Raw genomic sequence first — 17,495 nt, forward strand, 5'->3', positions numbered from 1 at the left:
CTGTCTCTGGTTAGCTTACCTCAGAATGGGAGCTTTAAGGAATACTCCCAAGGGGCCAACACTCCCTTTGTTTCAGGCAAATTCCCTGTCTTCTCCGGACTGACATGCACTGCCTTATTGCACTAGTGAAAAACAAAACAAAAGAAACCTGGGGTCTGCTTCTCTGTCTGAGCCCACAAGACTTCAAACTGAGAATTCTCTTTCTCTGCCTTCTGCTGGCACCTCGCCTCTTCTGCCTTCCCCTCCCCCGCTCCTGTTTCTGCCCCACTTGGGGGGCGGCCTGCAGAACGGGCTCCCCAATGCCTCAGGCACATAAGCACCCCGCCCCGGAGATCCTAGAGTGGAGACCACACACTTCAGATTTCCCCACCAGGACTCTAAGTAGCAATTAATCACGGGAAACAAATTGTCTTCGGTGGACCCAAGTAAAACGTATTCAGTGTTTAAGTTAATTTAAGTTTGTTGGTTTGATAGAGACAATGTTTATCAACATTAAAAAAAAAAAAAAAAAACAACTTTTACTCTACCTAGATTTGCAAATAAGCTCATGTGATCTCTGTTCCAATTTAACAGAAGGGTGACTTAAGGTAATGGTTAACTTTGTCTCATAGTTTTCGTGAGCAATTGCTTTCAAAGTCTTTGGTAACTTAAAACTGTTAGGATGTCCTTGGAACCACAGTAGAGGGGACGGCCATCTTGCCGGTGCAGTCCAACGAAAAGCTCCCGAGTAGCGTGCCAGAACGAATTGGAGGTCAACCAATCACCGAGCGACAGCACGACCTGAAAAAGGCCCACCCGGACCTAAACCCGGAGGAGCTGCAGCTTAAAAACCCCACCCCACCACACCTGGGGGCGACTTCCCTGGCTCCTCTCTCTCTCTCCTTGAGTCACGGAACCTCGCCCGAGACCTTAGTTCCCAAATAAAGCCTTTGACTGCTAAAATTTTTTAGCCTCTGACTCCTACCTTTCTTTACCCTGCCTTACGCCTGACCCTAACAAAAACGTTAAAGTTTTTGCTTGCATGATAAATTGGGTTTTAATTCATTGGCTATCTAACGAGACAAGAGGCTAAAGGACTAATTACTAGATGTAGGTTTGCGCTTTTGACTTGTTGCAGAAAAACTAAAGATATTTGGATCTGTTAAAAAACATGCTTTGGGGGGCGCCTGGGTGGCGCAGTCGGTTAAGCGTCCGACTTCAGCCAGGTCACGATCTCGTGGTCCGGGAGTTCGAGCCCCGCCTCAGGCTCTGGGCTGATGGCTCGGAGCCTGGAGCCAGTTTCCGATTCTGTGTCTCCCTCTCTCTCTGCCCCTCCCCCGTTCATGCTCTGTCTCTCTCTGTCCCAAAAATAAATAAACGTTGAAAAAAAAATTAAAAAAAAAAAACATGCTTTGTGCTTAATTGATTCGTAAGTTTGCCATCTAAGAAATTCTGATGTAACAGTTCACAATTGATTACTACTTAGTTTTCCCTGGAGACTAAGGTTTCTAAGAGTTAAAATTCTGCTAAATGTAGTTGAGACTGATGGAAATAAGGAAAGCAACTCTACATGTAGAAAACTAGACATATAAATAAATATAAGGCATGGAAATACATTTTTTGTTAAAGGTAAAAAAAAAAAAAAGTAATTTTGTCCTAAATAAGACTGGTTGTTTGGGGAAAAAATGGCTCAGGTCAAAATCTAAAAGCAAAGGACAGTTATAAAAAGGTTTATGAAGAAAAATCTTTTAAAAATTGTACATATGGTCAGGAGGTCTAAGGTCAAATCTTTAAACTACGCTAAATTAGCCACTATCTTACAGACACAAAATAAAACCCCGGTGGCCTTCCTGGAAAGGTTAAGGGAGGCTCTCATTAAATATACACTGTGGGCCACTTGACCGACCCTTGGGTAGATTCTAACTTCTGTACCCCTACACCATCCCTCGTAAGCTTGAAGAAGCCAGAACGGTCATCATCCCTGTTCCCTCACAGCAGACACAGGCCCTGGGGAAAGGGTGAACATTAGGCAGGGAGAGACAAGGGACCTTCAGGGAGGCAGACTACAGCTGCAGGTGGGAGGCTGAAGGAGCAGACGGGGTTCTCTCCTTGTGAAATCCCTTATGGGCACCCCCCCCCCCATTATCAAGGGCATAAGGGGGGGATCTAAATGAGACAGGCAATCTAACCCTAAGACAACAGATGTGAGCCCTTGCGTCTACCCTAACCACCTTATACCACTGGGTCAGGGAGCGATTACCTGTGAGTCTGACCACAGATGCTCAGCCTTTTAAACCAGGAGATGCTGTACGGGTGAAGGAGCAGAGAGTCCAACCCCTAAAACCCCTCTGGAGAGGACCGTTCATTGTCATTTTGTGCACCCCTACGCAGGAAAGTAGCCGAAGCGGGTCCCTGGGTTCACTACGGCAGAGTGAAGCCGGCATCTCGAAACTGGGAGTGCCTTCCTGATTCACCAACGCCGCCGTGCAAGCTGACCACAAGGAAGAAGCAATCTGCAACTCCAGAGGCTCCGGCTCCGGGAGACTGCAGCCCTGCTTTAGTCACTTGGAAGCTGACTGATCTACGCACGGCAGCAGCTTGAGGAACCGACGGTCCGATGAAACAAGACTGTCCTTATTTTCTATATGTTTCCTTGCCGTGAGGCACTGTCACGCCTTGTTTTTTACTGTTACTGTCACCCTTGCCCTGCTTTTCACCCTGGGATTGGCTGAGGCCGCCCCGGGCCGGCTAGGAACGGGGAGAGGTTTCTGTTAGCACTCACTAGCCAAGCAGCAAACCAAAATGCTCAGTGCTATCTATCAAAATCGCTGGGCCTCCGATCACCTGCTTGCTTCTGAGGAAGAAGTTTGTAAAAAGTTTAGCCTCAGCAACCGCTGCCTATAGATAATGAGGAAAAAGTCATAGAAAAGATCACAGATCAAATCAAAAGGATTACTCATGTCCCTGACCAGACCTGGAGTGGTTAAAACCCCGGAGAGTTATTTGGAAACTAACTCTCATAAAAATTATCCTCCTAATTCTGGGAGGTTGCTTAATCCTACGGTGCTTAGCTCCCTTGGTTGTACGGTCTGCTTCCAGTCTCACTGAGGCCATGATTTAAAAAAAAGAAAAGAGGACAGCCATACATGAAATGATGCTATAGAAATATAAGCCTTTAAACCAAGATGGTGCTCTTTAACCCAAAATAGAGGGGTCCAAGCATCAAAGAGGGGAATGTGGTAGGGTTCCCTCCCTAAGGAAAACAAACCAAAAAACCCTCAAGGTAACCTGGCTATGAGCATACATGACAACATTGCTCACGACCCTATAACAGGAGACCACTTAATCAGACTGCATGTCTGTGTGTGTTTCCATATATGGGAGACAAAGAAGTAGAAAATACATTAAAAAAACACCACGTGGCATTCGGGGCTCAATTCTTTGGGTACGAACCCAACTGAGCGATGCGGCACAAATAAAGTTGCTTCCTGGAAAGAAAAGCCTGGGTGCGGTGTCACGACTCTCTGTGTGAGAATCTTGCTACACTGGAAGGGAGAGGAACCCCTATCATCCAGGCCCTTTAGCAGGAGACCACCAGCAACTGTAAACAAACTTGCACGGGATGAGATAGGAGGATCGGGGTCATCCGGGGTTCACGGTGGCCGGCAATGGCAACAAGCATTGCTTCCTGAGACTTTAGGGTCATTTACAGATAGATGCGAGCCCGTGGGTACATGGCATCTTCCCCAGATCCCAGACCCTCTAACCTCTCTGACTGGCGGAGGTCGGAGCAGCAGTGCTGGGCTGAAGGGCGGGGCCAGAGCCTCAAGGGGAGGGAACGTGGCTGCCCTCTGCCCAGGACTGATTGGGGGGCTGGGGGGGGGGGCGGGGCACGGACAAAAATCTCTGTGTAAGAAATCGCTGCCCTTCAGCTACTAGACAGGGTCGCCGTGGAGTCCGGCTGGCTTTAGGATCTGCGCCCTCATTTCAAGGCAAGTGAAATGTGTGCTCCCCCTCCCTGATCCTCCCCTCCCAAACCCCGGCACGCACTGGTTCCAGAGAATGGCCTCCATTTATTTAGGGAAATCCAGCCGGCACAGCGGAGGACACTGGGTGGGGGCGACAGGGGCGGGTTTCATGGCAGCGCGAGTGTGGATGCGGTGTGTGCCCAGATGCAGAGTCTGGGTGGGAGATGCGCGCGCGAGCGGCTGGGTGGTGAAGGCGTGGTGGGGCGGTGGGCGTGACCGGGGCGGGGCGGGGCTGGGCGGTGGGCGGGGCGGGCCGGGGCGGGCCTGGTGCCCCGAGCGCCCGCTCCCCGGCGCCGGGCGCTCTAGGAAGCCAGGTACCCGGCGTCCACGAGTATGCCCGAGCCGCTGGTGGAGGCGCTGCGGTCGCTGAGCAGGAAGAGGATGCTGTTGACCACGTCCTCCGTCTCTGCGGGGATCGGCGGGGGACCGGCGGGATCAGCGCGGTGTGTCCCGGCCGCCCTGGTCGCGCCCTCCGCTCCCCGAAGCCCCGCTGACCTGCAAACTTCTGCAGGGGGTGACGCTCCTTCAGTTTCCGGGCGATCTCGGGGTCCGTCATGACTTTGTGGCCCATGGCCGTCAGCACCACCGTGGGGTTCACGGAGTTTACCCGGATCTAGGGCCAAGGGGCCAAAGACGGCGGCCTCAGCGAGTAGGTGAGCCTCTGTGCTCCCCCCCACCACCTGCGGAACTCGCTTACTGTGTTCAGTCAGTCGCTGCCCAGAGCCTTGGATGGTCCTCGGGCCTCTCCCATGCCGTCTGCCGCCCCTTACCATTGCCAGCCCCTACCCCTGCTCCCCAGCCCACCTTTGTGTGATCCCCAGGTCCTCCCCTCCCATGCCCACCTTGTATGGCCCCAGCTCTGCCGCCATGGCTCTGGTGAATACACTTATTGCGCCCTTGGTGGAGCCTGTGGAGGGAGGGCAGCACTGAGGACCCCTTAGCCCTCTCTGCACAGACGCTAAGCCCCAGCGCCCAGGATCTCCTCATGGATGGATGGGGTACGGGCTGGGCAGAGGGACTCACTGTAGACAGATAGGTTGGGTAAAGTGACATGGGCCACCATGCTGGAGACATGGACAATGGAGCCAGGCACTCCGCGGTGGATCATTCCCCGGGCCACGATCTAGAAACCGGGAGAGGGGCAGCCTGATCTCACTGTACTCCCGGCCGGGCCTTGTCATCCTTGGGCCTTGCTCCCCCACTGGCTCACCTGGGACACCTGCACCAGGGAGCGCAGGTTCACATTGATGGTCCTGCAGAGGGCAGACAGTCAGAGCGTCCAAGGCCACATCGGCCCCACGTCCTCAGCAACCACTCCCCAGTCCACCTGCTCTCCTACTCCCCACCTGTCGAAGACCTCCTTGGTGACCTCCAGGAAGGGCTGCAGTGGCGCCACGGCAGCGTTGTTCACCAGCAGGTCCACGGGGCCCACGTCGCCCAGTGCCCGCTCCGTGGCGTCCCAGTCACCCAGGTCCACACACACAGTCTGTATCCCGGGACACTGCGGAGAGGCAGTGGTCAGTGATCAAGGAGGTGGTCCCAGCAGGCTCATGAGGCACCCGGAGCGTGTGGGGTCAGGCTTGGGCCGTGGCCAGGCTGCTCACCTCCTTGGAGAGGCTGACTAGGTCAGTGTCGGTGCGGCTCACGGCTACCACCTTGGCTCCCAGGGCATGCAGGGCCTTCACGGTGTCCCTCCCGATCCCTGCAGGGGGGCACCGGGTGGGCAGATACCCCAGTACATCTGGGTCAAGGCTGAGGACTGAGGCTGCAGCCTCTTCCACTCAGGAAAGAGCAGTGAGGGGGTGCCAGCCAGAGTCAGAGGCGCGGCCGGCCAGGATCTGGCCAAGGGAGGCCCCAGAGAACAGCTCCTTTCCACTGAGCCCAGGGAAGAGACCCTGTCTGGATGTCCCCGTCTGCGTAGCCTGAACCTGAAGGCCACTGTCTTGGGTGGGGGGTCTTGCACTGACCAAGTAGAGGCAGTGTCCTGTCCCAGGGCGGCCTGATGGGTGGTGGACGTCACCCGGGGCCGGGGTGTGGTAGGGAGGCAGGCGCTGGCGGGGAGGGCTGTGACAGGCATGGAGGGACTCACAGACCCCAGCACAGGCGTGTGAGGCTTCCAGTCTGGCCACCTTACTCTCCACCTCGGCCCCTCCCGCACCCCCACCTGCTCATACGTACCTTTCCCTGCCCCTGTCACCAGGGCCGGCAGTCCTCTGAAATTCAGTTGCATGGTGCCGACTCTGAGCCTGTGTGCAGCAGGAGAGGAGGGCAGGGAGGTTTTAAAGGCCTGGGGCGGGCCGTTGGGGTGCTGTGGAGGAAGGGGGGGTACTGGAGGCGCAGGGCAGGGGCGGGGCATCACTGCAGTCTCTACTTCCTTGTTTACAGGAATCTTCTGCCCTCCCCAGCACAACCCAAAGGTGCTGGTCAAAAGCTGCACCATGAGGTTTGGAAAAGGAAATAAAGGGGCTTGTGGGTGGCTCAGTCGAAGTGTCTGACTCTTGAGACCGGCTCAGGTTGTGATCGTGCATCAGATTCCATGCTGAGCTTGGAGCCTGTGTGGGATTCTCTCCCCCTCCCTCTGCCCCTCTCCCCGACTTGCACTTTCTCTCCAAATAAATAGATATTTAAAAAAAAAACAGAAAAGAAAAATAGGGGCGCCTGGATGGCTCAGTCACTTAAGCGTCGACTTCGGCTCAGGTCATGATCTCGCAGTTCATGAGTTCGAGCCCCGTGTCGGGCTCTGTGCTGACACCTCGGAGCCTGGAGCCTGCTTCCGATTCTGTGTCTCCCTCTCTCTGCCCTTCCCCCACTCACGCTCTGTCTGCCTGTCTCTCTCTCAAAAATAAAAATAAAGATTAAAAAAATTAACAACAAAAAAAAAACCAGAAAAAAAATTAACCGCGGAGTAGGAACGTGGCCCTTCTTGGATGGTGGGGACGGATGGCCTGGAGCTGGCCCCTGCAAGCCTCAAGCAGGTGCCCCTGGATTATAGCCCAGGCATACTGGGTTTGAGGCCCTTCTCCTGCCCCGCTGACCCCGACTCCACCACGGCCCTAGTCTGTGGCCTCCAGAGTCTTCCTCACTGGCCCCTGGCCGGCCTAGGACACCCGCCCCCTGGCTTCCAAGCCCAGAGCCCAAGCCTATCCACAGGTGTGGCCACCCTACCGGCCTCATTCCCTCTCAGGTGTGGCTCGGGGAGGGGGCGGTTCTCCCTCCCGGCTGTCGCTGTCCTGTTTTGGCTCCCTCCCCCCACTCTGAAACTTCATCTTGGCACAAATCGGCGGACTCTTCTGGGCACCAGAGGCCTCACTGGGCTTCTCCTCTGTGCCACTGCTACCTGTGGGTTCTGATGGCGATTGCACTTCTGGCAGCAAGCCCCAGGCCTGTCCTGAGCACCTTCTGGTCCCGGGTCCCGGGCCTCACGGGACCCATGCCGCTGTCCACAGGTTCGGGGGTCAGGGCAGGGCACGTGACAGGTCTACCAGGCCCTCCCGATCCAGAGGTGTGCCCCACCGTCTCTCCCTCACTCAGACCTGGCCAGCGCCCCAGGAAGAGAGGCTCCCGTCCTAAAGCCCATCCTGCCTCTCCGAGACCCCCTCAGTCCTGCAGACCCAGCTGGGCTTGCCCTCTGGGCGCGTCCTTGGCTTGCGAATCATCGGCGAGTGAAATGGAGGGAGTCCTTGCCCTGACACAGGGAACTCGTGCAGTCTGGCTTTCTTCCCAGACACCTGTTGGACATTTGTTCCCAAGAGGGACTCAAGGTGCCAGCTGTGGGGGTGGGACAAGGAGCCGGTCCTGTGTGCGAGGCTCCAGAGAGCACATTAGCCAGGTGCCTGGGAAGCGCCTTTATGCAGCGCGGGGCTGAGCTCTCATCTGCGGGATCCTCCCACAGGTCTCTGAGATCCCCAGGAGAGAGCACACCTGCTTCCGCCCCTCTCCGAGCCCTGGTGGGGGGGGGACGGCTTCCACGTGGCCTGGGGGACAGTCCCCAGCCCCCTGCCCACCCTTTGCCTGATCTGCTCGCAGAGGTCCCTCTGGGGAGTGTTCTCCCAAACACCCACAGCTTAAAATTGTCTCCCTACATCCCTCAACCCACACCCCGAATCAGAACACCCGGCAGCACCCGCCCCACTCCACCAAGGCCACCACGACATTCCAGACACATTCAAGTGCTACGGATCATTTTTATTCTGAAATCATTCAGGGTTGCAAGGATAGTACAACCGTTTTCTCTGAACCATTTTGAGAGTAGTTTGCAAAACTAGCACCCCATCACCCACAAGTAGCTTAGTGTCTGTTTCCTTCAAATGGACATTATCCTACACACACACACACACACACACACACACACCAGCCAAGGGACTAACACCACATGTCCCCGCCATGTGTCCTCAGCTCCCTTTCAGGTCTTAAAAATTGTCCCAGTGATGTTCTTGTTGTAAAGAACGGCTTCACTGAGGTATAGTCGATAGATAATCAGAAATGCAACTGAGCAAATATTGAACATGTGACTTTATTAATCAGTTCGTGGATTAGGCATCATCTCATCCCCAAGCAGAGAGGAACTCCGTTGAGTTGCAGAAAAGGAAGGGTTTTTTTGGTTTTTTTTTTCAACATTTATTTATTTTTGGGACAGAGAGAGACAGAGCATGAACGGGGGAGGGGCAGAGAGAGAGGGAGACACAGAATCGGAAACAGGCTCCAGGCTCCGAGCCGTCAGCCCAGAGCCTGACGCGGGGCTCGAACTCACAGACCGCGAGATCGTGACCTGGCTGAAGTCGGACGCTCAACCGACTGCGCCACCCAGGCGCCCCTAGGAAGGGTTTTTAAGGAAGAGAGGGAATGGAAAAAAGGAAATTAGTAGCAAAGAATGCATTGTTTTAGGCCAGGTGGCCCTCCTAAGGGGAACAGAAGGGGTCCCTCAGTACCTGTCCTGGTGCTGACCAGGGCATTCCCCGGATGACTGGCTAACAGGTCCCTGACGTGAGTGACTACATTTGGGGCCCCGCGGTTTCCTTTTTAGCAATACTAAACTGCACAGATTTACCGTACAGTGAGAGCAGCTGGGGCCCAGCCCCGCGAACTCATCACCACAACCGGGGTCATAAACAGACCGATCGGCTCCCCAGGCTTCCTCGTGTCCAGCTGCTTCTGTGCTTGTGGTGGCAACATGTGGCCCAAGCCCCTGCCCCCAAGCGCTCCAGCGCGGGAAGACTGCTCCCCCATTGCCCTCCCGCCCCTCCCACTCAGCGCATCCCCAGAACTTACTCTCCTGGCCAGCTGGAAATGCCCCATTTCAGTTCTGGGTAGTGAAAGGGCCCAATCCAAGGTCACCGTTGCTGGGGCTGGCTCATCCCTCTTGCCTCCCTCGCTCCAGGACACTCTTCAGTCTTTCCTTGACTTTAAGACCTTTTGGAGACTGGAGGTCGGTTCTTTTGCAGAAAGTCCCTCAGCTCCGCCTTGCCCGGGGTCCATCGCGATTAGATGCTGCGCGTCTCTGGTCAGGAGCGCCAGGGAGGCGGCGCCCTGTCTCACAGCTCGCCGTCAGCTGGTGACCTGTGTCACCACTGGTGCCGTTAGCTCCGACCCAGGGGTGGAAGGTGACGGCGCTGGACCTCACAGCTCGGTCCTTCACACTAAGAAGAACGTGGCTGCCGCAGCTTCGTGTGTCCTCTGAATCGCGGGCAAAATGTCCCCGTGGCCACACGGACTCGGAAGTACGCAGGGAAAGGAGTTCTGGGTCCAGGGGCGGCCGTGCGCAGCACGCACCCACCGGTGCAAACTCGCCACGGAGCACTTCGCTTCCGGGGAAAGCCAGGAGCAAGACGGGCCTGACGTCATTCAGCCGACAGCCCGCCCCGGACACGTGCTGCCCTGGACCCCACGGGCGGCGCATCCCTTCTTGTGTCTCAGCCACCCTGTAACCGACACGGAAGGCGGGCCACCGCTGGCTCGGAGGATGGCAGATGGGGCGGGACCAGGAGGAGGGGAGAGCAAGCAAACGGGCTGACGGGCACGCGAAGACGCACACAAATCACAACGGAATGGCCGTGGCGCTCTTTCCTGCAACCGGCCACGTGGCCACACGGTCACAACTACTGTGCACCCGCCACCAGCCCGCGCCTCTTTGCCCTCGGCTGACCCCGGGCTCCTCGCCCGCTGGAGGAAGAGCCCAGCACTCGCACGGCTCCGACTGCGCCCTGGCCCTGCTACCTCTGTGGCGATCACTATCGCGTCGCCTCTGGGGACTAAGCGTCACTCGGAATCCCTGCCCCCGTTGAACTCCGGAAGCCCGGCTGGACGGCCACCGTCCCGACCGAGCGCGGCCGCAGAGAAGAGCCCGATGGGAATTTATGTCCCAAAAGGGTGCCGAGAAGGGCGTCCCCCGGACTCCGGGTCCGGCAAAGTCGCTCCCGCAGGAACGTTCCAGTCTCTCTGTGCCCGTGGGCACCTTCCCGCACAGCGTGCCACGGAGCCCGCATTTCCAGAGGGTTCTGGCGGCCACCCTTGTGCCGGGTCCCCGTCCGCCGGGCAAGCGTGGGCAGACCCACAGGCTGCCACGCGTGCGGCGGGCAGGCTCTGCCCAGGGAGCCACGCGCTCGTCTGCGTGGAGCTTCCTGCTCCTTCCGCACCGGCCCCACACCCTGGCGCCTGTTCCACACAGATGCGTCCCCGCTCCTGTGCATCTGAATCAGCAAACCCGGGCGATTGCTCTGGTGAGCCTCCCTTCTCACGTCCCACCGGGACCTCACGTCCATCGAGTCTGCCGAGCGGCTAGAGCAGGGGGCTGGGGGGGGCGTGCACCTGCGAGGACCAGCAGGCTCCGCAGGGGACCCTCTCTGGGGCCGCCGTGACCGCTTCTTCAGGCAAAGAGACGCTGAGCTCCTGGGACACTTAGGGGTTCACCGCGTGCGTCCGTGTGTCCGGTCCGAGACTTCCGGGCCCCACTCTTCACCGACTGTTGCTGTAGCGTTGACACAGGGTCCCTGGGGCGTGAGGGGTCTGTTTGCACTGTAAGGGTGAGGCTTTGTGCGGCCGCAGAGGGGCGGGCGTGTCTTCTAGGACTCAGGTCCCTCCTGCGGGCCTGGGGCTGGGACGACCCCTCCCCCCACACCTGCAGCACCAGGAGGCCCTTGGGACCTGTGCTGGGAGTGGCCACCTGCCACACCCCACGTGCCTCAGCATCCCAGCTTCCGCCGGGGTCTCTCAGAGCCGGGCCGAGACCATGAGGGTGAGTGACGGGGCCTGCGTCGGGGGGCAGGGTGACAGTGTGCAGGCTGGGCAGACCCCCGGGGGCCGGAGACCGGGCAGAGGGACGAGGCGGCCTGGGGGCCTCACACAGCCCCACGCACACCTGCCCCAGCTCACACACGTACACACCCACCCGCACGCGTTCCCCACCCCCAGGCACACCACACGCACATATACTTGCCCCCACACCTGCTTTACTGACTGTTTTCTACCCCTGAGATTCTGAGTTCTTCAGCTCACCAAATCAGCCCTCCGGGGCCTGCCTCTGCCCTCTGGCTTCTGGCCTCGGGCCTCTGCCCTCTCCCTTCTCGCCTCGGGCAGACCGTGGAGGCTGTCTTCCCAGGGATCGGGCCCTGAGTCAAGAGGGTGAGGGCACTTGCACCCCAGGGCAACAGCGGAAGGGGCGTCCGTGCCCGGAGCAGGGCTGTGGAGCAAAGTTTTGCCAGGGGCCCTCACATCTGCCCCGGTGCCCGACACGGGCTCATCGGAGTCTCCGAGAGGAAGGTCACGAACAGTGTGACCACCCACCCACCGCAAGCCGGCCTGTGCTCTGCACTGGAGGTGTGTGTGGCGGACCCACCGGGGACGGGGACAATGAAACGGGCCACAAGAAGGGTGTGACCCAGGCTGTGGAGGGGGCGCCCGTGCAGGGAGCCCCCACCCGGGGCCGGGGCGAGGAGCGGGCGCCCACCCGCTTGGCAAAACGCCAGGCCTCTAGTATTGCGGGTGGTGGAGAATTCGTGGCCCAGAGAGGTCCGCCCTCGCCTCTGCTCCTGGGACGCGACCTCCAGGCCTCTGCAGGGTCCCGCCTGCCAGGCATGTCTTGGTTCGCCTGGGGGCCTTGGCCACGGGGTGGTCTCAGGTGCGACTTGTGCTGGGGTTGGGGGGGGGGGCTTCAGGAGATGTAGTATCAGGCCCGGCCTCTGGGGACGGCTGGAGTCTAAAGGTCGGCCGGCCACATAGGCGGTAATGAAGTCGCAGTAAAAACCCTGCACACCGAGGGCTCAGGCAAGCCTCCCTGGCAGTGTTTTGCGTGCGTTGTCACATGTCAGGACTCTGAGGGGAGGAGACAGTGGGAAGCTCCCCCCGACCCCTGCCCAAGGTCTACCTCTGTCTCTCCCTGTGGTGAGAGGGCCTGGGAGGAGGACTTCGTCTGGATCACGCAGCAGGTGCTGTGAGATGGGGTGGGGGGGGGAGGGCAGGGAGAGGCCTCGGGTGCCCAGGGGCACCACATGAAAAGCCTGGCTGCAGCTGGACAAAGGTCGTTCCCAGGACTCTGGGCTTGCTTCTCAGGCTCTGTCCTTGAGGTTCTCAAGAGGGAGGGAGGTTTTAGTTGACTTTGAGGAGAGCACCCTTGAGTAGACCTGCCTGAAACCAGACCTCGCCACTTGAGCTGCAAAGAGGACGCTTGAGCGGGATGGGGCGGAACTGAGTCAGAGCTGGCTCGGATCAGGGACAGGTGGGCTCCCGGTGGGGGGAAGGGACTTCCCACCGAAGGGCCAGCCCCTGCAAGGCCCACAGAAAAGGCTGGGCTCTAGGCTGTGCTCAGGAAGGGTATGGAGGCCTCTGGGAGGCTTGGGCACCAGACAGGCCTGTAAGGAGGCCGCCCACAGTCCGGATCCCACCCTGCTGTGTGGGCTGGAAGGTTTTTCGTTGGGAGGGCCTGGAAAATTCCATGGCTGGGAGGCACGGACGGGCACGGTCTCTACACCTGCAGAACGTGGACACAGTGCTTAGAAACCAAGGCTGTCTCCCAAAGGGCATTTCAGTGCCACGGCGTGGGGGGGGGTGCAGGTGCCCTTGTGCTGGTCACGCTGAGCAAGTGGCAGCCTCCTGCTGTGGGACCCGGCCCTTCCCCAGAGCCAGAGCCACAGCCCCGTCGTCACCCACGGCTCAGCCCAGAGCCTGCATTTGTTCCAGACCTTTCCTCGGCGCCACTGGCCACCTGCTGCCCACCAGGACCCGCTGGTTCTACTTCGGGAGGAGTTCTTGATCTGCCTGTGCCCCATTTCCCTCTCCCCGAGGCCGGGTCACCCGCACTCTCGCTGGCTCCCAGCCACGTCGGCCGGTAGAGGCCCGGGCTCTCTCCCCACTCGCCGCAGCTGCTCCGTCCACCTTCTCAAATGTGGGCCCAGGAAGCCGAGCTGGCACATCAGCTTCTCTGAGGGTCGTCCCTCCGGGTCCCCGCACCCCCGCTGTGGCTCCCGCCCCCACCGCCTCCACTCTGTGACTTGCGACAGGCAGGACCCCAGCACGACAGGGTGCTCCGCCATTATTCCCCCAGCGCTACACTGCGGAGCGAAGGAACGATGAATGAGCGAATGGATGGCACATTCTAAGACAAGGGACTGCCAGCTTGTGGCTGCAAAGAGCACAGGCTGTGGGTGCCGGCACGGGACGCTTGCGGCCGAGTTGGTAGGGAAGGACAGGCACGGGCACGTACAAGATGGCCACAGGAGAGACCTCTGCCTCCACAGCTGGCCCGCGTTCGAGACTGGGGGCAGTACTGTGTCACAGTCAATAGGACGGTTATCAGGACAGCACTGTCGATGGTGACCTGTCCTGGACATAGGGCCCCCGAATCTGTAAGTGGAGATTAACAAAACACAAACCACCCAGAGCAGCATCAGGCTGAAGGCAGCACGAGGGGGCTTCCTGGAGGAGGCAAGAGGCAGGCGCAGCTGAGAGAAAGCTGGGAGGGGGAGAAAACCTGTCCAGGTCACTGGACACAGGCCACCACTCCTCCCTCACTGGTCGTGTGTGCACACATGCACCACCACACGTGAATGTGAGCACGTGTGCTCGGGCACTCACCTGGGGACACACCTGGACACGTGTGTGCACACACAGGCACACGTGTGGGAGCACTCGCGTGTGCTCACGTCTGGCCAGAGGGACGGAGGTTCATCCATGACGCCGGGCTGAGCCAGGAGTCAGGCTTAGCCACATCCCGTCACTGTGTTTAGGGTCCACTCTGGCACTCCCCATGGCCGGTCACACAGGCCGGTCTCAGGGGAGGACGGGCCAAGGCACGTTGGCTGTTCTGACCGGCTCTGGGTCAGGTGCCTCCCGGGGACGCTGCTAAGCCAGATTTGCCCCTGGGCCAGGAGCTCAGCCTGGTCTTGGAGCCTTTGAATACACCCAGAGGTAAGACTGGGGATGCTCGCCTCACTGGGGCGGAAGCCGAGGGCCGCCTCAACAGCGCATTTTGTTTTCTTCTGGACGCCGAGGGGACAGAAAAGACCTAAGACCTCCAGGACCCCATCATCTCTGGGCATGAAGGTCTGTGTGGCCGGCAGCTGGCAGGGGTGACAGTCCCATGCCGACCGCATGGGGCACCCAGGTCAGATCTCTCCCCCTGGGCCTCTGTGCTCCCAGCAGGGAGTGGGATCCGGGGCTCAGGTCACCCCAGGAGCTCAGTTTGAGGGAGGCTTTGCCTCTGGGGGTGTCTGTGGGCTCAGTGCCAGGCCTTTCCTGCCTCAAGCACCCCCCTGTGGAAAGGTGTTCAGGCTCGTGGGCACCATAGAGAGAGAAAGGGTTCCTGCAAGGTTTCCTTTGAGGGCCTTGGAGCCGGCACCCTCGTCGGGCCACATGGGATGCACCGCCCCGAGTTGGAGTGTGAGCCACGAACCACAGCCCGAGAAGCCAATCGACGAGCCCACCAGCTTTCCTGCGTGGGCTTGTTCTTATCTTCACCCACCGTGGCCAGTCCTCACCACGTCGCTGGGGCCCGGAGCCTTAGAGGGAGAGTGATGGACACCTGGGGAGGCACGCTCAGCCAGTGGCACTGGCCGAGTCAGCTGGGCGTGCAGGCAACGATCAGAGCTGAGGTTCGGGACTTCTCCGGCCTTCCCACCGCTGCCTGCACCTGCCGTCTCCCGAAAGCCCCGACCCCGCTCCTGGGGGTAGAGGGTCTTCCCTCTCCCGCAAGCTGATTCTTTCACAGCCTGGCACCAGGGCTTTGGAGAATAAGAGGGAGACCTTGGGTGTCAGGGTTATTGGGCAGGGGTCCGTTCCCTGGAGGCTTCTGGGTCCTGGGGACACTGCCTGCCTTCAGACTGCTGACAGCTTCTCCGGTGGGAAAAGGCCTGAGGACCCCTGCTCCCCCCACTATGACGGGATGATAGCATAATGTGTAAGGTGCAGATGGGGAGCCCTGGCCGCGGGTCTCCTTTGCCAAGAGACTAAGCTCTTTCCAGTAGGGGAGCGTTCGGGCGGGTTTGCCGGAGGCACGAGGGCTCTCTGCCAGGGTGAGTGTAAGGCAATGCTCCTGGGAAAAGCCATTCTGGCTACTCCCAGGATTAGGACGAGGGATGCCGAGCTCGGGAGGGGCATCAAGGTTCCTGCCAGCAGGCACTGGGTTCTCCATCCTGCGGCCTTGCTCAGCGCATGGAGAGGATGGTCCCTTCCCCCAACGTGACGGTGTCCCTGGGGAGTCCGATGACCCCCTCCCCCCCTCTTGGGAGCTGGCCCAGCTTAGGTGAATTTCTGTCTCTTAGGCCCCAGCAGACCCTCCACCAGCTAGCGCTTCCTCAAGAACAGCTATAACTCGCCCCTCGGATCAGAGTAGAATAGGTGAAAAACAGACTGAGATTTACAACACACTGTCCTCTCCATGAGCTAAAAATGTGGGCCCAAACAACCACAGACATTGGCCTCCAGGGGTGATTGATTGGTTTAGAGAGCACGAGTTGGGGAGGGGCAGAGAGAGCGGCAGAGAGAGAATCCCAAGCAGGCTCCGCGCTGTCAGCACAGAGCCCAACACGGGGCTCACACTCACAAAACCATGAGGTCACGACCTGAGCCGAAACCAAGAGTCGGTTGCTTAACCGACTGAGGCACTCAGGCGCCCCTCCACTGGTGATGTTTTAACAGGTTTCCAGACTACCCTTCCCGCTGTAAATAACTGTGGAGCCTGACGAAATATGCCCGGTAGTTGTTTTCTGGAAGTGGGTAATAGTCAGCACAAGACTTCCGTCCCTGGTGGATAGAAACCCCTCAGATTAGACCCACGGATGCTCTGCCTGGGGTAGCACCTCCACCTGAGGGGCAGGGAGCCAGAATCCAAGAAGAACACATGATCCTGCCAAGCGGAGGAAGCAGATCAGGATCTGAGGCAATTGAGGGGCTGGGATCTTCAGGCCTGGCGTTAGAAAGGAGGAGGCTGCACCCAGAGGTCTGTGGGTGGTCTCTGTCTGGTTCCCTTCTAGACCACGGCCGAGGATGGGGCTGTACGTGTGCAGGGTAAGATTACCCAAGAGGGGCTAAAGACAGACAGAGGAGTAGTTGTGGACCAGTGTTGGGGACCTGGGAACTCTGGCCCAGCCAGAGTAGACACAGCTTCTCAACACCTCGTTCACTCCCTGGGCATCCACCTAAGACCTGGAAAGTCTGATCCGTATGAGTCAGGGCCACTAGAGGCAAGCTTACTCTTCTCTCTCTGAAGCCCTAATAAAATGTACAGGGGTGACAGTTTGGAGACCGAATCCCACTAAGTCAGAGGCCCTGGGGAAACACCATAAGTTTTGCATAGATAACCCTAATAAAGCACAAAACCAAAACTAGACGAGTTTAAAAATGATCAGTCAGTAATTAAACTGTCTACCAGAACAAACATCAACACTCTTCAGAGGAAGATAACAAAATCCAGACTTTCTTTTTTTTAGAATGTTTTTTTAACATTTATTTATTTTTGAGACAGAGAGAGACAGAGCATGAACAGGGGAGGAGCAGAGAGAGAGGGAGACACAGAATCTGAAACAGGCTCCAGGCTCTGAGCTGTCAGCACAGAGCCCAACGCGGGGCTCGAACTCACGGACCGTGAGATCATGACCTGAGCCGAAGTCAGATGCTTAACCGACCAAGCCACACAGGCGCCCCAAAATCCAGACTTTCTATGGCATATCATCTGCAATGTCCAGTACACGTGAAAATTTTCTAGAAATGAAAAGAAACGGGTGCCTGGCTGGCTCTGTGAGAGGGGCATGCAACTCTTGATCTTGGGATTATGAGCTCGAGCCCTACTTTGGGTGTAGACATCACTCAAAGAAATAAATTTTTTTTTTAAAGAAAAAGAAATGAAAATAAACAGGAAAATATTATCCACAGGCAAGGAAAAAGCAGCCAGTTAAAAAAAGACTATCTTGATTTACCAAACAAAGTTTATTTTTTAAAAACTTTTAAAAAGTTTATTTATTTTGAGAGAGAGAGAGAGAGAGAGAGAGTGAATGCAAGTGG

At 57.9% G+C, this 17,495-nt stretch overlaps 1 protein-coding gene across 1 annotated transcript; it reads right to left on the reverse strand.

The window, feature by feature from the left end:
- Positions 1–4,032: 4,032 nt before the first annotated feature.
- LOC122485973 (carbonyl reductase [NADPH] 2-like) lies at positions 4,033–6,314 on the reverse strand. The gene is made up of 8 exons (XM_043585428.1): positions 6,186–6,314; positions 5,612–5,709; positions 5,354–5,508; positions 5,218–5,260; positions 5,031–5,130; positions 4,850–4,914; positions 4,503–4,620; positions 4,033–4,413 (listed from the first exon to the last, which is right to left on the reverse strand). Exons 1-8 carry the CDS (start codon positions 6,235–6,237, stop codon positions 4,310–4,312), a joined length of 735 nt encoding a protein of 244 aa, XP_043441363.1. The 5' UTR covers positions 6,238–6,314; the 3' UTR covers positions 4,033–4,309.
- Between the last annotated feature and the right edge of the window lie 11,181 nt (positions 6,315–17,495).

This window comes from Prionailurus bengalensis, chromosome E1 (genome assembly GCF_016509475.1).
Source record: "Prionailurus bengalensis isolate Pbe53 chromosome E1, Fcat_Pben_1.1_paternal_pri, whole genome shotgun sequence".
Classification (NCBI taxonomy): Eukaryota; Metazoa; Chordata; class Mammalia; order Carnivora; family Felidae; genus Prionailurus; species Prionailurus bengalensis.

What these genes read in the sequence shown, in the direction of transcription:
- LOC122485973 (XM_043585428.1), bottom strand. Translation starts at nt 6,237, where the DNA reads ATGCAACTGAATTTCAGAGGACTGCCGGCCCTGGTGACAGGGGCAGGG. An exon ending in TAGTCAGCCTCTCCAAGGAG is followed by an intron (nt 5,509 to 5,611) that starts GTGAGCAGCCTG and finishes GCCTCTCCGCAG; the next exon opens with TGTCCCGGGATACAGACTGT. An exon ending in CCCCCTGCAGAAGTTTGCAG is followed by an intron (nt 4,414 to 4,502) that starts GTCAGCGGGGCT and finishes CGATCCCCGCAG; the next exon opens with AGACGGAGGACGTGGTCAAC.